This window comes from Mercenaria mercenaria, chromosome 9 (assembly GCF_021730395.1).
Source record: "Mercenaria mercenaria strain notata chromosome 9, MADL_Memer_1, whole genome shotgun sequence".
Lineage (NCBI taxonomy): Eukaryota > Metazoa > Mollusca > Bivalvia > Venerida > Veneridae > Mercenaria > Mercenaria mercenaria.
Window position 1 is genome coordinate 21,532,819 of NC_069369.1, and position 15,706 is coordinate 21,548,524.

The window sequence follows — 15,706 nt, forward strand, 5'->3', positions numbered from 1 at the left end:
TCTTTCTTTCAGTGAATATACATACCTGTATCATGAAATTCTCATTATTGCTTTAAGACTTTTATGAAACCAAACTGGGAGAATGTTCTTCACTGCGTTAATATATGTATTATCGGGCACACCATGCTGTTGGAGCGGGATTGGCTAATATATTTATATTGATATCGTTGTAGGATTGGTTATACAATCCCGATGTTTACCGGCTTCGTTATCATGATGACTTCAACAGTAAGTAAGTACAAGTGACCAGCTTACATTTATCCTATCTTGCTAATGTTCATGTCGTTTCGTGACGGATTGTAATTCTTCGTACTAAATTCATGTTGTCACAAACCTTCTACTTTCGCAGTATCTTTAAAACTAACTACAGTTCAAACCAAGCCCTCAAACATTTTGTATGACAATAAGCCATTGGTCTTTGATCTGTATTTGCACCGATGGTACCGATGTCTTTCATGTTTGAAAATTGAAAGGCATGTTAGATGTCTTGTTTGCATTGCAACAGTATTTCATTAACAGTACATGCTTTTTATGATTATTTCTTTTTGGCCGCAGTTTCTTTCGAAAAGTCTGTATGGAAAGGTTAATCTGTACAAAAATGTATAAAGCAAATGAGAAAAAGTTTTAAAACAAAAAAAAAAGCCTTAAAGATGCAGAACAAACATGCCACAAAAGGTGCACAGCAAATGACAAAGAGATATAGAACAAAACAGGTACTTGAATAAAACTAAGCGATTTTTTATGATAATATCAAAACTTCCTGTCTTTAAAACTATGTCAAAAATAAAAATCGAATAGAGCTACTGTAAACCCCTGCAAGCAAATAGTTACTGTTTACAATTCTAGCTTAAACACCAATTTCATCCCGGCTTTTATATATTTCACTGAAGTTAGTCTGTTTGCGTTAATACATGTTACTTACATAACATTTCCGTTACGTATCACCTCTATCACACGTCATTTCCGTTACATTTGTTTCAGTATTTGCTTTTGGGGAAACCTATGCAGTTTTGTTTGTTGCCAGAGCTTTCCAGGGTATTGGATCAGCGTGCTCAAGTGTTGCAGGTACATCTTGTACAGTTGTAGACTTTGTGTATATAAATAAAACTGTGTGCATAAGAGAACACTTGTTTAAAGTCAGTTGACGTTTTCAAACCTTATTTTTATACAATTCTATTCAAATATTAAGAAAATTCTAATTTGTGGTTGTTGAGATAACGTCATCATAAGTACATGTGCTGTGACAATAGAAATCTTGCTCAAAATAGTACGATAATTATATTAGTATTTAAATTAAAGTTTGATCTGTTCTGTGTTACGTCAGGTATGGGTATGTTAGCCGTACGGTATACCGATGACGACGAGCGGGGACGGGCAATGGGTATTGCCCTCGGAGGACTAGCCCTTGGAGTTCTCAGTGAGTATCAGCATCAGTCTCTACAAACAATACCATTTTTCAAAAATGAACTTTACATAATTTCAGCGGCATACCCAATGGCAATGTTGTCATAAAATTAAAAACTGATATGCTAGATTCCGCTAACCTTATTTCTTCAGCATCAGAACTTTCGATTAAATGTTAACACGTACAACTGCATACATGTACATGTATGTTTTATGCAATTCATAGACTTCTACTTAACAATCAAACACTAATTAAAACGGCTTGCAAAATAATATCATGTGGAAAATCAGTAGAAACGCTTTCAAACAAGGACCCAGGAAATACATACCGATCTTTAAAAATGCTCTGAAATATTCTGAGTGTGGCATTACAAGCGTTTTTATTCTAAAACGTCTTGACAAAAGCAATTATCAATAGCCATTTATATGAGAATGTTGTCATTTACTAAGTACTGGTGATATCTGGGAACATTGGTAATAATTTCGAGGGTTGAGTACAATACTGCCGTAACTCCTATCAGGCGCTCAGCCCTCGGACTATGTTAAGTGATCGCCGTAACATTGACACTTTAGTATAAATAGTAACAAAAAAAAGCTACTGGAACGGATCATTATATACGTTCACCGTTAACGGATCCATAATGCAAAGCCGTGCGCCACGCGCCATAATCATAAAGGCCCTGTGTAACCAGAACGTCAGTACGTTCTGACGTCGGCATCATGTAGCAACGTCATCGTGTTGAAGAGTGCCGAGTCGTTTTCAGATCGATTTTCAAATAATGACAGTATTTTGGATTAAAGTTTTTATCGTAGATGATCTTTTCGAAACGATGGTTCTATTTATTGTACATTACAGTTGGTCCACCGTTCGGAGGTATAATGTACCAGTTTGCCGGGAAAGAAGCGCCATTTCTAATTCTTGCTGCAATGGCTCTATTCGATGGTGGTAAGTCTATATACATATTGTGACTGACAGTGGCATTATCTTCCTAACATTGGTGTCGGAACCCAAACCTGGATGGTATTGGTCCGGGTTCCGAAGGAAGAGCCCACGCTCTCTACCATTACTTACAGAAACACCTCCAGTGAAGTCATTAACCGGTCGCCAAGCGTTATTAATAAAAAATGTTAAACGCTCGTTCTACTTCTGATGTAACAAAATATTTATAATTTACTGTTGACCAAAGACACTGACCAAGTCATTTACTGTTTCAGCGTTGCAGTTGTTTGTGCTACAGCCGACCGTCCAACCCGAGTCCCAGGAGGGCACTTCCTATATAACACTTCTAAAAGATCCATATATACTCATAGCAGCAGGTAAGACTGTCTTTGTCGTGGCGTGTTGGCACAGTTATGCTCGAACACGCCGAGAGTCCGATTCCCAGTGGGGCCACCTCCTATATATTGGTTTTTGCTCATTTATTTATTTGTAACCTTATGTTCTATGATAAGCCCTTGTGGCTTCTCTGTTACTGTTGGTGTGCAGTCGACTGTACATACATATGATAATATTTCTAAATTTGGATCATCATTAAACTTCAGTAGCCACTTATCATTTACAAAGTACTATGTAGGAGGAATATAATCTTGTTATTCTATAAACACGTCATGTTATCATTTTTCAACTAAGCGCTGGCGACGCTTTTTACCAAAACAAACTAACTAAACAGATATATAGACAATCGCTATCTTCTATGGAAAAACCTCAGTTAGGCTTTACCACAATTCTTTTTCGTTTTTATCTAATTGTTGCTGATAAACATGATTTCCTTTAAACGTATACATAGTTGAAATTTGAATTCCAAGGGATCGAGTGTTAACTTCGAGATAACCGAAATTCGACTTAAAATGATTTTGTGCAGGTATTTTCGGAACGGGACTTGAAAATGTCTTCGAGATAGCCGGAATTTTGGGATAAGCGATTTCGAGATATCGAGTTTTAACTAATATTGGTTATTTCAGGTTCAATAACCTTTGCCAATATGGGTATTGCAATGATGGAGCCATCTTTACCAATATGGATGAACAAGGTGATGGGAGCTGAAGAATGGGAACAAGGTATAGATATGTCTTTATTTCAATGACTTAATTTTAGGCAGTATCATTCTGAATGAGAAAGTTACAAATAAACAGTAAAAATTAAATGACTTTGCTATAAGAATAGACTGATTCTTTTTGACGGTTATAACAGATATATTCATCTAGGCACTTCTTTCTACCTTACTAAGTATATCGTTGTGCCTTAGGTGCTAAGAGACTACAATTTAACTTAATTTATCTTAAATTGGTACCTCTCATCGGAACTTCATGTTAGCGGGTTCCAGGTTCCTTAACAGCAAAGAAATTTAACTTATATTTAATTATGTTAATACATTTTTCATCTGTGTAATACTATTTTTTTCTAATAAATAATGCAATTAATAGCACCTGTTGTAAGTAATTTAAAAATATTTTTAGTTGATTTTGACCTTGCCTCCGACATGTCACAATTTATATTCCAGGTTTAGCGTTCCTGCCAGCTAGCATATCGTATTTACTTGGTACCAATATATTTGGGCCTGTAGCTTCCAAAATAGGGCGCTGGTTGTCCACTATGATAGGAATGATTATAATATCCATTTGTCTATTTGCTGTAAGTTTATAATTTTACTGTTACATGATAAAATTTAGAAGAAAAATTCTTCAGAAAATTACATATATTCCCTAGTTATTTTAAAACAGTAGTCTGAATGACCGGTCTTATTAAGTGCAGCAAAATAAATGTGCTTTTTGGTTTGTTATGTTGATGCGCCGAATTTTATACGTTGTCAAAGACGGTCATCTCATGCAAAATCTTTTTTTTTTTCAAAATACGTTTTTGCCATTTAAAGAAATGCATATATTGTTATGAGCCCAACATTTTTGAGACGTTATCTTTTATTATCAATGATGTTATGCAATTCTTAATTAACGAAAATGTATTATACCCTACGTTACGCGGCCAATGCAATGCCGTTAGATTTATCTATAGTCAGTGTATCTCCTTACTACACAAGGTAAAGGTCATTTTGTCTTCATGATTTCTTTTCAGATACCATTCTGCAGAACTACTGCACTTTTAATTGCTCCAATGTTTGGACTTGGGTTTTCAATAGGTAAAATATTTTCATATTCAGATTTGGAATGGCATGCCATTCCTTAAGTCATTCAAAACCGCAGAAATTAATTATGGTGGTGAAGTTTAGAACATTATATAATTCTGGAAGAGGCTAATATGCCGACTTGAATGAAAAGCAGAACAGAATTATGGAAATAACTGTTGTATTCGTTTATGTTGCCTATGCATTTGTCCTTTTTGTCAGTTTGGAATGCAGCTGGTTATATAATGCCTTTTTAAAACTTCTCGAGCTTGATTGAAATGGAACGTTGCCACGTGAGTATTGTGCACGTGACTGGATTTTGTACAGGGTAAATGGAGTTGGTGCTATAAAATTCGGCTGCTGTTGCAAGAGGGATATTTCCTTGTTTTTCATTGGTTTTCTTAAGGAATCAGTTTGAAACAAAACGCTATCGATATTTTGTTATTTCTTAGGTTATTGTTTGTCCACATTTTGTTTTGAAAACACGTTTTTTAAACTACAAATTAATATTATGTACAGTAAAACAATTTTTATCTCAGGTATGGTTGACGCATCAATGATGCCACACATGGGTTACCTTGTGGACTTACGTCACGTGTCTGTGTACGGAAATATCTATGCCATAGCAGATATAGCCTTTGCCATGGGTTTTGCAGTAGGTAAGGTCATATTGACTATAACGTAGCATGTATCACAATAACTTCTGCGATGTGTTTTGCGGAAGGTAAGGTCACATTGACCATACCACAGCATGTATCACAATAACTTCTGCGATGGGTTTTGCAGTACGTAAGGTCACATTGACCATACCAAAGTATGTATCACAATAACTTTTGCAACTGGTATTGCAGTACGTAAGGTGACCATACCAAAGTATGTATCACAATAACTTTTGCAACTGGTATTGCAGTACGTAAGGTGACCATACCAAAGTATGTATCACACAATAACTTCTGCGATGTGTTTTGCAGTAGGTAAGGTCACATTGACCATACCACAGCATGTATCACAATAACTTCTGCAATTGGTTTTGCAGTACGTAAGGTCACATTTACCATACCAAAGCATGTATCACAATAACTTTTGCAATTGATTTTGCAGTACGTAAGGTGACCATACCAAAGTATGTATCACAATAACTTTTGCAACTAGTATTGTAGTACGTAAGGTCACATTGCCCATACCACAGCATGTATCACAATAACTTCTGCAATTGGTTTTGCAGTACGTAAGGTCACATTTACCATACCAAAGCATGTATCACAATAACTTTTGCAACTGGTTTTGCAGTACGTAAGGTGACCATACCAAAGTATGTATCACAATAACTTTTGCAACTGGTATTGCAGTACGTAAGGTCACATTGACCATACTAAAGCATGTATCACAATAACTTTTGCAACTGGTATTGTAGTACGTAAGGTGACCATACCAAAGTATGTATCACATAACTTTTGCAACTGGTACTGCAGTACGTAAGGTGACCATACCAAAGTATGTATCACAATAACTTTTGCAACTGGTATTGCAGTACGTAAGGTGACCATACCAAAGTATGTATCACAATAACTTTTGCAATTGGTTTTGCAGTACGTAAGGTGACCATACCAAAGTATGTATCACAATAACTTTTGCAACTGGTATTGCAGTACGTAAGGTGACCATTGACCATACCAAAGCATGTCTCACAATAGCTTTTGCAACTGGTATTGCAGTACGTAAGGTACATGACCATACCAAAGTCATGTCCACAAACTTTTGCAACTGGTATGCAGTACGTAAGGTGACCATACCAAAGTATGTATCACAATAACTTTTGCAACTGGTATTGCAGTACGTAAGGTCACATTGACCATACCAAAGCATGTCTCACAATAGCTTTTGCAACTGGTATTGCAGTACGTAAGGTGACCATACCAAAGTATGTATCACAATAACTTTTGCAACTGGTATTGCAGTACGTAAGGTGACCATACCAAAGTATGTATTACAATAACTTTTGCAATTGGTTTGCAGTACGTAAGGTGACCATACCAAAGTATGTATCACAATAACTTTTGCAACTGGTATTGCAGTACGTAAGGTCACATTGACCATACCAAAGCATGTCTCACAATAGCTTTTGCAACTGGTATTGCAGTACGTAAGGTGACCATACCAAAGTATGTATCACAATAACTTTTGCAACTGGTATTGCAGTACGTAAGGTCACATTGACCATACCAAAACATGTATCCCAATAACTCCTGCAATTGGTTTTGCAGTACGTAAGGTGACCATACCACAACATGTATCACAATAGCTTTTGCAACTGTAATTGCAGTACGTAAGGCCACATTGACCATACCAAAGCATGTATCACAATAACTTCTGCAATTCGGGTTTTGCAGTTTGCAATGACCATACCAAAGCATGTAAGGTCTTCTGCAATTGTTTTGCTGTAGGTAAGGTCACATTGACCGTACCAAAGCATGTATCACAATAACTTCTGCAATTGGTTTTGCTGTAGGTAAGGTCACATTGACCGTACCAAAGCATGTATCACAATAACTTCTGCAACTGGTATTGCAGTAGGTAAGGTCACATTGACTATACCAAAGCATGTATCACAATAATTTTGCAATGGGTTTTGCTGTAGGTAAGGTCACAGCATGTATCACAATAACCTTTGTCATGGGTTTTGCAGTAGGTAAGGTCACATTGACTATACCAAAGCTTTGCAATTGGTTTTGCATTAGGTAAGGTCACATAACCCATACCAAAGCATGTATCACAATAACTTTGCAATTGGTTTTGCTGTAGATAAAGTCACATTGACCATACCACAGCATGTATCACAATAACCTTTGTCATGGGCTTTGCAGTAGATAAGGTCACATATACCATACCAAAGCATGTATCACAATAACCTTTGTCATGGGTTTTGCAGTAGGTAAGTTCACATTGACTATAATGTAGCATGTATCACAATAACCTTTATCATAGGTTTTGCAGTAGGTAAGGTCACATTACCCATACCAAAGTATGTATCACAATAACTTTTGTCATGGTTTTTGCAGTAGATAAGGTCACATTGACCATACCAAAGCATGTATCACAATAACTTTTGTCATGGTTTTTGCAGTAGGTAAGGTAACATTGACTATACCAAAGCATGTATCACAATAACCTTTGTCATGGTTTTTGCAGTAGGTAAGGTCACATTGACCATACCAAAGCATGTATCACAATAACTTTGCAATGGGTTTTGCTGTAGGTAAGGTCACAGCATGTATCACAATAACCTTTGTCATGGTTTATGCAGTAGTAAGGTCACATTGACCATACAAAAGCATGTATCACAATAGCCTTTGTCATGGTTTTTGCAGTAGATAAGGTAACATTGACTATACCAAAGCATGTATCACAATAACCTTTGTCATGGGTTTTGCAATAGATAAGGTCACATTGACTATACTATACCATACAGCATGTTCTATCATAGCATTTGCTTGTAGCTGAGGTCGTATAGGATGCACCATGGCACGCTTTTAAATATTACCATAGAAACACTTGCCATGGGTTTTGTAGTGAGATGAAGGGTGACAGTGCATGTACATCGATTCATAAACTAGTTGATTTACATTGTTGTTGTAGAAGATCAAGTCAACTATGCCATTGAGTAGAACAGCATTTGCCACGGACAATGTTCCATAATCATATACCATAGGTCATAAATACGTACCGTATGTCATGCATTTTGTAATATAGAGGATGCCAGTGTACATGCTGTAGTTGATTGTTCACTTGTCTTTGGTTTTGAATGTTGAAAATATACCAGTGTACTATGTACAGCTTTTGCCATAGGTTTTAGGTAGACATCCCATCCTTTATAATAGGCTTTTGCAGTAGGAAACATGCCAGGCTACTTACAGAAGCTGATACTAAAAATCATTAGTCATGTGGTTTTGGCAGCAGATAAAATGCCAGGTGGCATGTTACAGTTGATAATCCATACTCATGGGGGTTTGGCAGTGGATAACATGCCTGGCCACTTTCATAGTTGATAATCCTTTGCCATTTCTAGTGGCAGTAGATAACGTGCTGGTCTACATGCTAATCTACATGCAGTAGACTGACACATCCTTTGCAATGGGATTTTGGCAGTAGTGTCTGTGCAAGTATGCATGCCATGACTGACATTTTATTTGCCATGGGATTTGGTAGTACAAATTTTGCCAGTCCATGAGTCATGGCTGATACATCTATTGCAATGGACGATTGGCAGTAAAATTTGACAACATTCCATTAATGATGCATCCTTTGCAGTGGATTTGCAACAGAGCTTTTAGTATTTGGCAGTATGCCACATGCCATGACTAAGACATCCTTTTCAGTGTGGTTTTGGCAATAGATTTTGTGTAAGCCCAAATGCAGCCCAAATGCAGTGGCTGATACTTTGATTGCAATGGGACTTTTGTGCCAGTTCATATGAAATAGCAGATACATCCTTTACAATGGTATACGGTAAAATCATTTAATTCGGTGGGTACGAAATTTCGTGGTTTCAGTCTAAACGGCAATTTCGTGGGGATATGAATTCGTAGATTTCAACTTTTGAACATAAATTGAATGGGAATTTTACATGTTCGTTGGGATTAAATTTCGTGGATTGACTCAACCACGAAATCCACGAAAATTAGTCCCCCACGAATATTAATGATTTCACAGTAATGGCAATAGATTTTGTGCCAGTCCACATATCCTGATACATCCTTTGCAGTGGGATTTTAGAAACAGACTTTTAGCAGGTCAACCTGTCATGACTGATATATCCTTTGCAATTGTGCAATGGGGTTATGGCATTATATTTTGTGCCAGTCTACATGTCATGGCTGATACCAACTTTATATGAGATTTGGCAGTAGCTTTTGCGACAGTCTACATGGCATGGCTGATGCCTTCTTTATATGGGAATTTGGCGGTAAATTTTTTGCTAGTCTACATGACATGGCTGATAACCTCCTTTATATGGGATTTTGGCAGTACTCCTCCTTTATATGGGAATTTGGCAGTAGCTTTTGTGCTCAACCTGTCATGACTGATATATCCTTTGCAATTGTGCAATGGGGTTATGGCATTATATTTTGTGCCAGTCTACATGTCATGGCTGATACCAACTTTATATGAGATTTGGCAGTAGCTTTTGCGACAGTCTACATGGCATGGCTGATGCCTTCTTTATATGGGAATTTGGCGGTAAATTTTTTGCTAGTCTACATGACATGGCTGATACCTCCTTAATATGGGCTTTGGCAGCACATTTTATGCCAGTCTACATGGCATGACTGATGCCCCTTTCATATGGGTTTTGGCAGTAGATTTTGTGCCAGTCTATATGGCATAGCTGATAATTCCTTTATATGGGGTTTTGGCAGTAGATTTTGCGCCAGTTTCCATGGCATAGCTGATACTTCCTTTATATGGGGTTTAAGCAGTAGATTTTGTGCCAGTCTGAATGGCATAGCTGATACTTCCTTTATATGGGGTGTTGGCAGTAGCTTTTGTGTCAGTCTACATGGCATAGCTGATACTTCCTTTATATGAGGTTTTGACAGTAGATTTTGTGCCAGTCTACATGTCATAGCTGATACCTCCTTTATATGGGTCTTGGCAGTAGATTTTGTGCCAGTCTACATGGCATGGCTGATACTTCCTTTATATGGGGTGTTGGCAGTAGCTTTTGTGTCAGTCTACATGGCATAGCTGATACTTCCTTTATATGAGGTTTTGACAGTAGATTTTGTGCCAGTCTACATGTCATAGCTGATACCTCCTTTATATGGGTCTTGGCAGTAGATTTTGTGCCAGTCTATATGGCATGGCTGATACCTCCTTTATATGGGTCTTGGCAGTAGATTTTGTGCCAGTCTACAGGTCATAGCTGATACCTCCTTTATATGGGGTTTTGGCAGTAGCTTTTGTGTCAGTCTACATGGCATAGCTGATACTTCCTTTATATGAGGTTTTGACAGTAGATTTAGTGCCAATCTACATGTCATAGCTGATACAGCCTTTATATGGGATTTTGGCAGTAGATTTGGTGCCAGTCTACATGACATGGCTGATGCATCTGCATGTTTCAGCAGTAGATAATGATTCAGTGATAAACCATAGCTAATCTTTTTGTTGTATGCCTTCCTCTTATAGATAAGATACAAGAGTCTACGCTACAGTTGATGAATAACTTGCCATTCATATGGATGATGAAAAAAATCAGTTAAAAGCACTTCTTATTGACAGATCCATCATAGACAGTCCTATATTATTGAACCAAGCGTAAAAATCATTACTAGTGCAGATTTAAAGGGACATTTTGTATTTTAGCTAATAGCCATGCTTTAACATGTCAACAATAATAAATAAATAGCTAATTTAAAAGCTGTTTTGAGTGGTTCTAATATCAGGCAAATACAATATCACAGCATTCATAATTAATGACCAGTGTATCTATAGATCAGGAATATATTGTTCTTGTTAAAAGCATGAAACAATGGCGACTTGATTTGATTTCATTTGTTCATAGGGGTAACCCCATACCTATTTACATAAAAATTTAAAATAATAAGAGGGGGAAACTTTTTTAAAATAGTACAATACTTATTGACTTGTTTACACTTAAATGAGTCAGTGATCTGTTAATTTAATTAATAAGCTGATGGGAAATGCCATGTTGCTTTGAATTTAGAAAAAAAAGACAATTCAGGTGGTGAAATGTGAAAAGTTTACTGCAAAAGCAGAAATCTTCACGAGGGTTTAATTTTTGCTATATTTGCAAGACCCTACATCTCGCGATTAATTAATCATCACATAAATATGCACCATTAGTATAAATTGAATTAAAGTATGATGCTATTTTTACAATTTCGCGAATATTAAACCACGCGGATATACTCAAAATATCAAATGCGCAAAATTTTGAGCCAGCGAAAATATGTGCTTTTACAGTATTTGAAAACAGTTGCAATATGAGCCGCGCCATGGGAAAATCAATATAGTGGCTTTGCGACCAGCATGGATCCAGACTAGCCTGCGCATCCGCGCAGTCTGGTCAGGATCCATGCTGTTTGCTAACAGTTTCACCAATTCCAATAGGCTTTAAAAGCGAACAGCATGGATCCTGACCAGACTGCGCGGATGCGCAGGCTGGTCTGGATCCATGCTGGTCCCAAAGCCATTATGTTGATTTTCTCATGGCACGGCTCATATGTGCTTTGTACTTAAAACAGTGTTTACAGAGAGAAATCAACAGTATAATCCTCTCAGCACATGTATTCAAATTTTGCCAACAATTGTGCTGTCTTGTTACCACTATTATAGTGTATAGTGGTAACATGCTTGACTATCAGTCCAGAGGTTTTGGGTTTGAATCCTGGTACAGGCACAGTTCAAACTTTTCTGAGATCTTGAGTGTCTCCAACCAAACTAAGAGGTTAGTACTAGTTTTTCCCAGGAAAGAGGGCTTCCTCTGTATCGGTGCTCTTCACTGCAAATGTAAAAGAACCAGGCTTTCTAACACGTTAGCTGGACATGTCTGTGTCTCTCGCAGTTATTTGTGCATTGCCTCACAATCTCTCTGTTCAGACTGGTCTGTGTCTCCATTGGTAGAGGATGAACTTTGCAACCTTGAATGGCTGCTTTTGCATGGATATAATTACATATGTAAAGCATCTTATCATGAAAAAGGTGCTAAAAAAGTTTGGTTTAATAATAAAATATTCAGTCTTGGAAGGTTACATGTTAAGAAATAACACAACTGATAACTGTATTATGTTTTTTTCAGGACCAATGTTAAGTGGAACAATAGTTAAAGCCATTGGATTCAGTTGGTAGGTTATTCCTTACCCATTTCTTAATCTCTTCCTCAACCAGATCTCGAAGTTCCTTACTAAATATTGCAATTCTTTAAAACTTCTTGTACTATTTTTCAGAAATAAAATAAAAGATCTCTGACATTTTAGACAGATCTATTTAACTATAGTATATCTTATAAAGTTTTACAAAACATAATGCAGTGAATTTAAACAGTAACTTTTACAAAACATGATTATATGGATTATACAGTAGCTATTGTAAATTCTACAAAACATGATGCTGTTGTTTAATATAATTAGTTTTACCTTTATAAACATGAATTATTCTATTACCTTTTACAAAACATGATTATATGGATTAAACAGTAGTTGTTGTCAGTTATACAGTTGTTATAGTTACTTTAACCTTTATAAAGATGAATTATACTCTAGCTATAGTCAGATATACTTTTACAAAACATAATTATGTGGATCATATACAATTGCTATTGTCAGTTCTTCAAACATACATGATGTTGGGCATTATACAGAATCTATAGCCCGTTTTTCAAACTTGATGCTGGGGATTGTATCTATTTTCACTTGTTTAGTTCAACAGAAAAATCTTGGCTACATAGTCAATTTTATTTTTATATGGCAGAATGGATTACAGCTGTATGGTTACTTTGATTAGTCTCAAATTTTCTATCTAACTAAATGTTGTGGATTATAGCAACAGATATTTTTTTTTATAACAGGAAGCTGTGGATCATAATTTACCCCTAGCATACTAGTCAAGGGTGCAATTTTTTATGTATAACAAAATGCTAATATTGTCAGACTCTATAGCTGTATTTAATTTTATTTTGTTTTGTCAAGATGCAGTGGATTATAATGGCTAACTTTATCTTTTGTTTTGTCAGGATGCTGTGGATTATAGCTATCATCAGTATTATCTATACCCCACTGATAGTGCTGCTAAGAAATCCTCCAGGAAAAGAAGAAAAAATGGTGAATAGTAACATTTATTCCTTATGTTAACAAAAGTGTAGTTGATGATATCACTATGTTAGCCTAATTATGGCTGGTTTATTCCATATGTTGATCCAAATGTTATTTGTTTTTTCATCAGCCCAATTCCTTCTATAGTGAAAACTCCATAATTTAGTTTTATTGACAAGCAATAATCACTTATTAATAATAATAAGTTAATATATATAATAATGAAAAAAGTCATATAACTGAAAAGTGATCTATGTTCATATTTACATAGTGATTACAATACTTAGTACAAAAGATGGTAAATTGATCTTAACATAATCCTGCAACCAGTCTGTTTAAGAATATTTATTTTAAAGCTGCACTCTGTTCACTAGACTGAAATGTCTTCGATGTTGCGCTTGAATTTTTTTCAAAATAACATACTTCAATCATTATTCTCGAAATGTATTGCATTAGAGTAGTTAAATAAAACTAATAACCAATGGTTTACAGTGTTAATTATTCATTGCTGTCCATTTTTATCAGAACCTTTAAACCCTTCTTCAAACATGTTACATCAAGGTGTAAGATTTCTTTGAATAAAATTAATGTCAGCAGAACTACCTCTATTACTACTACATTTTTACAAAGTATATGTACATCTTATGTGTTTTATTTTTCAGTCATTGATTATGAATGAACAATGTCCCGTGCAGTATGTGACCTACAACCAGACCACATCCAGCAACCCCGTGTCAGATGATGATGACGGGTACTACCAGTAGAACAATAACTCCATGTGCAATAAACTGAAGTCTGACTTCATTATAGGTGTAAACTTAGAATTACTGCCAAATATTTGATATAAAGGAAAGATTATACTAGAATAACAAATGAAGTTGTGGTTTGATATATGTAAAAAGAGAAATATGATTATTATATAGGTCTAAAAATAATATATGAGTGTGTGTGATGATTTAGTAATATGGGTGTTTGAGTGTAGTATGTTTGCAGCGAGAGCAGGAGGTGAGCTGCTGGGAGGAGGGATGTGTGTGTGTGTGGGGGGAGGGGGGGGGGCTTTATGTAAATGGCTTAAAAAGAGGTGTAACAGATCTTTTTTTGCCAGTATTCAACTACAGAAGAACTTGCAAATTTAACCATTACCATGGTAAATTTCTAAAATGGATTGGTCTATCTTTCAATTTAGGCATTACCATTTATTATTCAAATGGGTGTTCATTGAAAATTTACAGACTGAATAGCATATTAAATACGCTTGCACTGGGGTAAAAAAATATTGTTTAACTTCTTATATCAAATGCAATTTGAAAGATTTCCAAAACAGTACTAACCTTATACTGTAATATCAAATACTTTCACGAGGCTAAATGCTGAGATCAGTTTGAAAGGCAGAATATTTACAATGTATAGACATCTTAGGAAACATACAGAATTTTTATAGAAGAAATATCACTCATAATTTTTTGCAATTCTGGACAATTAGCAAATATAACAAATAATCCCTCCTGAATTTACAAATATCTAAATAATACTGCCATAAAATTTTATTAAAATCAAAGTTACACTGATACACTTGACAATAAATTGGAAAATAATCAATGATACTGTAACTTTTCTGTTCAGATGTTTCAGTGTGTAATTTTTCAATTGAATTTTCACAGTCAACTATCAGCTTAAGGTAGTTCTGCACGTTCAGATCGAATCTTTTCTACAATCTAGAATTTGATTAAACTTTGCTAATTTTAAGACAATCATTATTTTGAATCATTTAACATATCAGATGTTTTTATTATCATAATTTAACTTAAGAAAGATAATAAAAGTGCCATTGTAAAAAACTTACTCACAGGTCGCCATTAATTCATAAAATGATTTTTATTTCCGTAGGCGGAATCCAGGCTTTTTCTATGTTTTCTGGATAAAGGACTTCTGGTTTATCAAACGTGCAGAACTACCTTAAGGTGCTGCTTTTTTATTCTTGAAATGGTATGTTTTAAGGGTCATCATATATCACAATTGCACTCACTGTGACAGACTCTGTTAAGTGTACTGAAAACAATTTAAGCCAAGAACTTAAAAGTTTAAGTATGTAGATGTGTCCGATGATGGATAAAAGTATGTGATGTTGAGATGTGATATATATTATTGTTTTGCTGTTCATAGGTCTATGCAATTTAACGTTGAAAGAAATTGTTGGAGTGATTATTTGTCATATTGACTGTAAGATCTTGCTTGGCTGTATCTATGTAGTACTACATAAAGACATGTTCTTCTTTACTTCAGAAATAAATCATGGTTTAGGCCTAGTAGTTTAGACTTTCGGGTGTGGGATTCATTTCAACATTCATG

The 15,706-nt window shown here is 35.6% G+C and overlaps 1 protein-coding gene across 1 annotated transcript in view; it reads left to right on the plus strand.

Annotated features, from left to right (window-relative positions):
• The window catches only part of LOC123546682 (synaptic vesicular amine transporter-like), a 29,549-nt gene extending 15,162 nt beyond the window's left edge, over positions 1-14,387 (plus strand). Inside the window, exons 3-14 of the mRNA XM_053550982.1 lie at positions 174-232; positions 982-1,065; positions 1,325-1,417; positions 2,261-2,350; positions 2,620-2,721; positions 3,367-3,462; positions 3,906-4,036; positions 4,475-4,538; positions 5,063-5,182; positions 12,346-12,391; positions 13,279-13,366; positions 14,020-14,387. Of these exons, the coding sequence (XP_053406957.1) occupies positions 174-232; positions 982-1,065; positions 1,325-1,417; positions 2,261-2,350; positions 2,620-2,721; positions 3,367-3,462; positions 3,906-4,036; positions 4,475-4,538; positions 5,063-5,182; positions 12,346-12,391; positions 13,279-13,366; positions 14,020-14,121 (1,075 nt within the window). The 3' untranslated portion in view covers positions 14,122-14,387. The remainder of the gene's footprint in view (positions 1-173; positions 233-981; positions 1,066-1,324; positions 1,418-2,260; positions 2,351-2,619; positions 2,722-3,366; positions 3,463-3,905; positions 4,037-4,474; positions 4,539-5,062; positions 5,183-12,345; positions 12,392-13,278; positions 13,367-14,019) is intronic.
• The last annotated feature ends 1,319 nt before the right edge of the window (positions 14,388-15,706 follow it).